This window comes from Leptinotarsa decemlineata, unplaced genomic scaffold, assembly GCF_025532065.1.
Source record: "Leptinotarsa decemlineata unplaced genomic scaffold, Ldec_3_MD MMD2_tig00001064_RagTag_RagTag, whole genome shotgun sequence".
Taxonomy (NCBI): Eukaryota; Metazoa; Arthropoda; class Insecta; order Coleoptera; family Chrysomelidae; genus Leptinotarsa; species Leptinotarsa decemlineata.
In genome coordinates, this window is record NW_027412558.1 from 1216334 (window position 1) to 1226349 (window position 10016).

Below are 10016 nucleotides of genomic sequence, written 5' to 3' on the forward strand. Positions count from 1 at the left end.
CCTATCACATTCGTGCTGACTTTTTTGAAGTGTTTGTTGATATTGAACAGAACTAAGAGGATAGTGAGAGTGCTGTTGTCTAGTATTAATAATAATTTTCTTATTAGTCAGTGGGCTATACTTTAAGACTGGCAGTAAACAAATCTAAAGAAATTAACGTTCAAGCCAGTCTCGGATATACCTACACAGTAGGTTAAATGGACTGACGCCTATCAGAAAACAACTACTCCCCTGGCTAATACCACGAAGGGCGTTGGATTATATCCGACAGGCGTCAGTGCAGGAATCTTCACAGAAAATTTCCTGCATATGCAATTGGCAATACAACTGAAAGAGTCAACCTTCAATTTTGGAAGGGGCACACTTGCAGGCCGGTTTCGGGCTCATTAGCCACTCATCAGTGCAAGATAGTGGCCATCATCGACCTAAAGTCGATATTCCATAATTGAAATTCGGAATTCTTTCAGAGTATTTCATTCCTCTTCCTGAGTTGAAGCTAACAACAAAATGTCACTCCATCTAGTGAACGAGGTACTAACCATTTGCCCGATTCCTCTGAATAAGGAAGAAAAACTTTCTTATTAGTCAGTGGACTGTGTAGGTATATCCGAGACTGGCTTGAACGTTCAAAGTTAATTTCTTTAGATTTCAATAATAATTGTCTGCTCTTTTCGGTTTTGTTAGGTATAAAAACCTGCAGACTACTGCAGAAAATATCGAACGTGATGCGGTAACAGTCGAAGTGTTCTACTCTTTTACGGTGCCCAAACTTTTCCTAGTTAGTAGGTATAATGTACCTAAACCACTTGAACGCCCAGCACCCTAGCAACGGATAGCTTTCCTAGATGTACTAGCAGAACGATGGGGTACCAGACTAACCCACAAAGTGTAGCAAAAACCCACACACACGGATAGATACTTGCACGCGCTATCAAACCACCATCCTAGCCAAAAGAGAGGAATCATCTCCACTCCCACGGAACGGGCTCGGAGAATATGTGAACCAGAACATCTGGAGAGGGAACTGAAATACCTTGAAGCGACCTTGAGATCGAATGGGTACAGTGCCTCCGAGACCAGAAGAGCCATGAGACCGAAGGGCAACACGGTTCGGAAAGCGAAAAAGGATCAGATGGTTGCACGCGCATATCTACCGTTTGTCCCAAGGGTCACGGACAGAATTGGAAAACTATTGGGCAAACACGACATCGAAACAGTCTTCAAGCCAACGAGGAAGATACAACAAAGCCTCAGGTCGGCTAAAGACGAAAGAGACCCATTATCAGCAGCAGGGGTCTATCACATACCGTGCACTTGTGGGAAGGTGTATATCGGAACCACCAAACGATCCATGGGAACAAGACTGAAAGAACATGAAAGGAACTGCAGACTAGGCCAAGCGGACAAGTCAGCTTTGACAGAACACGTACTTAGTAGACCACGTGATTTTGTTTGAAAACACAGAAATAATTGCCCCCAACCAGGGATACCATAGTTGACTGGTACGGAAGGCCATAGAGATCCACAAACACACGGAGAATTTCAACAGAAAAGAAGAAGCGGTGAACCACAATCGAATATGGGACCCCATTTTAAGGAATTTGAGAATAACGAACAGAATGACAACAGCAAGCAAGATTGTTAATGTTCCAGGTTCAAGTACAGGTACAAGTGCAAGTACAGGTACAAATACAGGTACCAATAAAACTGATTACCTGACAAGGCATCGGACAGCAAGCCATGATGGTTAAACCTCTGAAGAACTAGCCACTCGCGCCAGCGAAACGTCAGGAAGAAATTCCTAAAATCCACGGCTTTCAAACTCGAAAAACAGTGACACTGAAAACCTCAGCCGCCAAAGTCTAAACCATTTTGTCATGTACCTGATTGGCCCGACCCTTCTTCAATTAGGGAGAGGGGAGAATCTTTGTGTTTTGAATTACAGCTCTCCTCCTCTTCCTTATTGAAGAAGGGCCGGAAAACTCAGGTACAAGAGCAGTCGGTTGTTTGTGTTCTGAACATCTTTCTTACAGAAGACAGAGGAGGAATGGAAGAAGGGTCATGACAACAACAGTCTACCATCCCATTCTAGTCCCTTTATAAGTACAAACGAACCCGGACCAGCAGGGTAGATCACTCCAACCGTTACATCGCCTTTGATAATATCTGCCGCAGTAGCAGACGAAACGTCAGAGACTTTGTTAGACACTGTTAGCTGATATGACACATTGTCATTGACAACCTGATACTTTCCGACTCAAACGTTATTTGTATGTAGCACTTCGTAAAACTGAAAATTGATTCAAATGAAAATTCAATCTCCACATGACGAAAGAGCTGATGTCTTCCACTTGAAAGCAGCAACTGAAGAATTTTGCAACAAACTGAGATAGTCGAAGGGATTACCACAGAAGGATATCCATAGGACGTCCTTGAACATATCTTCTGGATATCCTTGATTATTACGTCGTGGACTTATTGGAAACATCCAATGTAAGTGCAGGATTCAAAATGGTTGTTCATAAGATGTGTTGACTGCATTATTATTACTCATATATAAGGTGCACTTGAAATAATGGTTTCACATGCAAAAGATACAAACTCATTCAGGACTACTACTTTCATGATCTTGGACGTTCTTTTCCTCGATATTCCGGTACTGCCACTCCGAAGCTCCCCAGGCCTTAACCCCATTGACTTCGAATGTACACATCCTTTCATAAATCTTGGCTTCCCAATTTTTGCTGATGTAAAAGTGTGGCGAATCCACTACCTGCACCTGAACGGCATATGTCTTCCCTCCTAAAAAAAATTATAACAGAGTTGGCCGGAGAGAAAACTAAAACTAAATTTACCGGCTGAAAAAGTGAATCCATAATCTTGAGAAGGTACATCTATTCCACCGTGCTGGAAGAGCTTGAAGCTGCAATCTCGCAGAGGAAAAATCTTCTTTTGTTTCGCGTTATAAACATATCCAAATGTCAGGCTGGAAAGTAAAATGAACTGCTGAACAAAAGGTTCAAGTCGTGAAGAAATTATTGAAATATTTAGCAGGTTAGAAAATAGGTCCCCATGTTGGGCGCCAAAGTATGAGTGGAATTTCATTGTAGGTCAGTAATGATGGGTTTTCCCTGAATATTTGTTATCAGTATAAAACACGTGCCTAAAATTTCGGAGAAGCAATGAAATTCCAGTAATACTTTGCCGCCCAACGTGGGAACCCAATGTGTTGATGTTTGTTGAAGGACGACCCTCGGAAATCACAACTTGTGGCAATCTAATGATTAACGAGGTCTTACATTTCAATGTGCTATTCTTAGTACGAGTCTGCTGATGGAACTAACTTCTTCTAGCGGAGGATTGAAGAGTAGAGAGAACTACCCACGCTAACTAACCGGCCGTAGCTGAATGACTATCCTATTTTTTATTTCAATTGTATTATTATGTATTAACAGGCTGTGCAAAAAAGTCTATAAATAAGAATAATAAGTTATTATACACACTGGCCATAAAACTCGAAACACAATTCAATGGACGATGACCTAGGAGGACAACTCCTCGGGAGGTCACATGTGGGCTTACACTTACCCTTCCTACTCTACATATACAGATTATGACTTCGCTGGTGGAAGCCAAAGTTGTTATATTCCCGATGGAAAGTTTGACCACAGGTCACTTGAAGAAATCGTTGGACTGATTGCAGATATTCATGAGAACTTTTGAAACAAAAATCAGAAAATGAACCAGATGTGGAAAAAAAACTCAAAGAAATGAAATGGAGGGTGTATAAATGTTTTAATTGACCTTTCTAGGGAGTTTAACCGTCCTCACTCCGACACAAAATAAAAATTATAATGGAGAACTTTATAGTTTATTTGTGAGTTATAGTTTTATATTTTCTCAGATTGCTAAAAGTAAAAATACCTAAAACAGATCAACAAACGATTATCAAGCTCATAAAAAGTCACTAGGGATTCATCTGAACCCGTTTCGAAAAATACTCACCAAGAAAAAGTTATAGGAGCACACAGCTGTCCTACAGCAAAACAATCCCCTGTTTCGGTTGCGAAGTAATGAAGGGCATATCTGTGGAATTGTCCCCATTCCCGATATTTTCCGAAACTATGATCTCTGACGGTTTCAAGTTCGATTTTGAATACTTTTTCGTCTATTGTTACGTCCAACTTTAGCGTTCCAAATTGTTCATAATGCGTTTGGTGGTTCCTGAAAACAGTATTCCCGGTGATGATAACAAGGGAACGACAGAAAACAAGAGTAGAGTTTAGTTGAAATATTGAAAGTGTTACATTTGATGCTATAAGTGCTTAATTTATATCATTTGGCAAGTTTGTCCAATAAAAAAAAACCACTAACAAGTGTACCACTCATTTAACATACTCTAAAAACTTGAAATGTACGGTACTAGAATAATTCCTTTCTCTATTATTTCTTCATACTCCACTTCTTATTGAGTACACACTTAACCCTAGATAATTTTGAATAATCATGAAACTCACCCTTCAAGAACCTCAAAATAGCTCCTACTCCATCTCTCAAGAGCCATACTTTTAGCCATCAACATAGGATCGATATCGTAATCGAAATTAAAATACGGCTGATCCGATTCCCAACTACCCTCAATTTTAACATTGTGTTCTACTGCTCTGTTCCCAAACTCCTTCATCTTTCCGCTGTAAGATAACTTCCACTTCTTCATAGGCTCGACAGGTTCCATTTTTATACCTTCCGCGGAGTAATAAGATTTATTTTCCTCCGTTTTGCAGAGCGTAGTACTCGGGAGTTTGGGAGTTTCCAGTACTCCCAAATTGGAACCGGCTATTTTCAAGTACAGGAAGCCATCCACCACATCTGGTCTTGTGGCCAGTCCAACAACTAAGTGGTCTCCATTTTTGTTTGCCCCATTCATGTAAACTGCGTCGATAGCCTAAAATTAGTCTTTGATAAAATCACCGTGGCCAATGTCAATGAAGATATCAAGCTTCCACGGTTGACATCATAACTGTTGCGATACTCCTATTAGAAGACTTTACTTCACAGCTAAAAATATGATTTACTAAACACAAGAAAGTGATTGCTGCTTAGGACAGTCTGTTCCGAGAAGGAAACGCCATTCCCAAGGGGAGACCTAGTGATGTACGAGGACCTGGTAGAACTAGTTGAGGTACAAGGCGAATTTCAACTATGGACATTGTTGTGGCAGGACAAAAGCCCTTTGGACCGGCCTTCCAGCGCCATTGGGGCTGTCGTAGAATGCAACAGGCAATTGTATCCCAACATTTATATGTTGTTGAACATCTTGCACCACGTGCAGTAACCACGTGCACCCTGGAAAGGTCATTTTCCACACTTAGGCGCCTCAAAACCTACCTACGGAATTGTTTTGGGCAAGAGAGGCTAACCGGTTTAGCCCTAATGGCTAAACCGGTTCCAACTGATATTGTTATATCAGAATTTGCCCATAAAGAGTCTAGAAGGCTGGATTTTGTATTGTGAATTCACTAAACTGAAAATTTGAGGTTTTTAGTTTTACAAACCAATATGTTACTACAGTTTTTTCAGTGCCAATGTAATGGTAATTAATCAAATTTGAATTAGCAGGTCTTTCTTAATCAGACCCAGCCGAAACAAAAATCTGGGCACAGCCTTGATATTATTGTAGCTCAAAAAATGAGTAAGTATTAAAAATTGGGACTTACAGTCTCTCACCCCATTGGTAGAGACGAATTTATCAGACCTTCTCCCGGCAAACATGGTGACGTTATTTTGACGTTTATTTCTGGTCGTAATTAGTCATCTACGTCGTGACTAATAATTCACCTAAAACTGACAAGAATTTGATGACGATGATGTGATAAAAAAAGCGATTTATTTCCAACAGGAGTACCTAGTTACAAGAAATGCTATTATTACAGAGTATATATGAAATAAATATTAAAGATAATGGGAATATAGAACTGTATAAAAGTAAATGCTAAAACAAAGTATATATAAAATATTCCTATACGTAGAATTTCGAAAGAGGAATGAAAAATTGAGTATATAACACAAAAAGTTACAAATCAAGCAATGTAGCAGTACTAACACAAATGTTATTTATAGTATTATTAAAAGTGATTGTGGATACATGATACCAGAGAGTCGACATGAATATCGCAATGTTCACAGATTTTACTGAAGCTACTGCACATAAAATTCAATGGTGATCGTGGCATAACATTTGTGCGTGATGCTTCGCAATAGAATTTCAGATTGTGTCGACCTTCACTCCTTGGTACTAAGAAATTAATCTCGGATAAAAGAACCGTACTGTCAATATTGTTGTTTAGTAATGTATGCAGGAATTTTATACCAAGGATTACTCTCCAATTTTCCAAAGACGTCATATTTCGATATGATTTGTCATATCAACAAAATGTTATGATCGATGCCTCTTGTGGGGTATTGTCTATCAACTTTTAGACATAAGTATTTCAGGAACTTCCTCAGCACGCTCTCAATTGATGTTTTTTGGTAGTCGTAAACTTAGATCTGGCATAAGCAAAATATAGCAATTTTAAGGTGGCAATACTTTTGAAGTTTTTGCCATTTATGTAAATGAATCCAAGCATCCTATTTGCATCAGCAGTCATATTCCTTATACAGTGCTTTTCAGATAAAAGTATGCACCTTTAATAACTTTTGTAATACTGGTATTTAGGAAAAATCCAAAAACACGTCAATTTATGTTGGAAGGGGCAAGCATTATGGCTTATTTAAACTTACTGGAAAAGCCACCCTCTCACCCCTAGCATCATCCCTTTTTTTTAAATTACTTCTCATATATTTTATGTAAAATTTGGATACTCCTCTTTGAGCTGATTTCAAAAATATATAATACTTGTAGGTTGAACTGGTTAGTTTATGAGATAAACAATTTTTCTTTCAATAGCACAAATTTTACTTATTTTTTACTTTCACCTTATTTGCCTGTACTAAAATGGGTTGTACAACAGTTCAAACTCTTCAATCTGTTTAACTGTGCTATTTATTCTACTTGAAAAATCCAAACAACAAAAAACTCTACTTTTTATTAAAGTTTGACATTGTCAACTAGAATTTGTAGTCACTATTGATAGTGTACTTTGATACATTATTTATTTTGTTTCGCTGAAATGGTTTACTCTTTGCAAGAAAGAATTGAAATTGTAGGTTTATACTACCAAAATAATAATTGTGCAAGAGATGCTGCTAGAATATTTAACGAATTACATGATGGAAGACACGAACTCATAAGTATGTAATTCAACTGATGGAGAAATTTACCACAACAGGGTCTGTTTGCAATAAAGTGCATAAGCGAGAGGGACTCGTAAATAACGAAGCAATCCAAGTGGCAATTTTAGGTCAAGTCAGCTTAGAGGCTCAACAACCCCAATCGTTGTCAACAATAAGTAGAGCGATCGGTGTTTCATCTTCTACAGTTTTCCGAGTTCTACATAAATTCAAGTACCACCCATACAAAGTTAAGTTGGTGCACGAGTTGAATGAAGATGATTTTGATAGTCGTCTAGAGTTTGGCGAATCAATGACGCAATTTATCAATAACAATCCACAATTGTTAAACAATATTTGCTTTTCTGATAAATGCTCATTTTCATTAAATGGCTTAGTGAATAGGCATAATTGTAGATATTGGGCTGAAAGTGATCCACATATTATGCGTGAATTCCATACACAACATCCCCAAAAGTTAAACGTTTGATGTGGTATCCTAGGTGACCACATTGTCGGACCTTTCTTCATCAACGGAAACTTAAATGGTGAATCATATCTTGAGTTACTTAGGGAAGGGGTTGACCCACGTATTACAACAATAATAGAAAATGATGATAACCTTTCCGAAGATTTACTGGTATTTCAACAAGACGGAGCTCCCCCACACTATGCTATGCCTGTCCGACAATTTTTAAACGAAACATTCCCCGCTCGTTGGATAGGTAGAAGAGGGCAGATGATGGAGTGGCCACCTAGGTCACCGGATTTAACACCCCTAGACTTCTTTTTCTGGGAGTATTTAAAAACAAAAGTTTATGCTACCCAACCGGAATCTCTGGATGATTTACGAGAGAGAATAGAAAATGAATGTCGACAATTAAATCCAGCCGTATTAAGCAATGTCAGAGTGACATTTCAAAATAGATTATACCATTGTATGGAAGTGAATGGTACTTATTGTAACTTCATAATAAATAGCACAGTTAAAAAGATTAAAGAGTTTGAACTGTTGTACAACCCATTTTATCACAGGCAAATAAGGTGAAAGTAAAAAATAAGTAAAATTTGTGCTATTAAAAGAAAAATTGTTTATCTCATAAACTAACCACTTTAACCTACAAGTATTATACATTTTTGAAATCAGCTCAAAGAGGAGTATCCAAATTTTACATAAAAAATATGAGAAGTAATTAAAAAAAAGGGATGATGCTAGGGGTGAGGGGGTGGCTTTTCCAGTGAGTTTAAATAAGCCATAATGCTTGCCCCTTCCAACATAAATGGACGTGTTTTTGGATTTTTTCCAAATACCAGTATTACAAAAGTTATTAAAGGTGGATACTTTTATCTGAAAAGCACTGTATGTGTTGTAAATGTTAATTTACTGTCGTATGTTATACCAAGATCTTTTATTTTATGTACGCGGTTGCTTGTAGTATTGTTGATTGAATAATCGTACATTAAAGTTCGCTTTTTTGCCAAATCATTAATAAAAATTGAAAAATAAAAGAGGTCCAAGATTAGAACCTTGTGGTACCCCAGATGTGACTACGTACTGAACCGATTCGAAAGATTCATATTCGACGAATTGTTTTCTGTTAACTAGATATGATTCAATTAGAATAAGCAGTTGGTTTGCTTGTTCAGGTACGTACAGAAATATTGATTTAAAGATGCAAGATTTGTCATACATGATCTTTGTTGTACGAAATCATGCTGACTAGGAGAAATAACTTTTTGAATATGGGAGTACATAACAATTTGCAGACATATATCGAAGAGTTTGGAAAAGTTACATAAAATTGAAATTGTCTCAATGAGAACCTAATATACATAATATTGTTATCTATTAGATGTGGAATATAGCATTTCTTTTTATTTATAGGAGATAGTCACAATTTCCGTTATTATTATTTGCTATCATGAAAAATAATGAAATAGTCATTTAGCCAGAGCATATACGTGGACTATAAAAAAAATAGGATGAATGTTAAAATTTCGAGAACTACGTATATTCGATTAGCGATTTGCTAAGTAATTCAAATGCCTCCCATGTAGTTTTTTATGGGATTCTACAAGTCCAGAAGGTCGTTACTACTCATGAACTAACCAGAGATATAACAATCGATAGCTTACCTTGTCGTGATTGGACAGCTTTTGAGGTCTATCAATACTGCTCAAAAACTGAAGTTCATCATGCTTACTCAAAGCCCGTTTGATCTGAAATAAAAAAAAGAAATGTAGAACAACTATTGGTGCTGCTCAGCCGTGGCACAATTTACTTTTCTCGCCTTCAAAACACAATACATGAAAGCGACCTTCAGCCAATAGAATCCATTTTTCCGTTGGTAGATACCGAATAGAGCAGGAGGGTCTTTGTCTAATAGTTTGACTATAAAAATAAGAGCCGAGGAAAACGACAGAATCAGAATTTCCGTCAGGTCAATCATACTCAGAAATGTTTTTAATACACTGGCAATTTGCTGACGTTACTATAATCGGATAAAGATAATAAAAAGTGATAAGCTTACTATTACAAGTAGGAAACCACTCAACTTTTGCTCTGGTTATGTCATTTGAATAGTTTCAAGGAGAGTGGAACAAATACAGCGTGACTCACGGTCGATGATAGGTTAGACGTTTCTGGAAAACGCAAAGCATGATTTTTCTGAAAATTTCACCTCTCACATTTCCTTACCTGTTCTATCGATCTAAAATATTTTCAGCATTGCAGCGTTGCCACT

At 37.6% G+C, this 10016-nt stretch overlaps 1 protein-coding gene across 1 annotated transcript; it reads right to left on the reverse strand.

Moving 5' to 3' along the window:
• Positions 1–2526: 2526 nt before the first annotated feature.
• On the reverse strand, positions 2527–9780 carry LOC111504538 (uncharacterized). The gene is made up of 6 exons (XM_023159113.2): positions 9555–9780; positions 9409–9492; positions 4518–4945; positions 4006–4224; positions 2856–2986; positions 2527–2802 (listed from the first exon to the last, which is right to left on the reverse strand). Exons 1-6 carry the CDS (start codon positions 9720–9722, stop codon positions 2603–2605), a joined length of 1230 nt encoding a protein of 409 aa, XP_023014881.2. The 5' UTR covers positions 9723–9780; the 3' UTR covers positions 2527–2602.
• Positions 9781–10016: the final 236 nt, after the last annotated feature.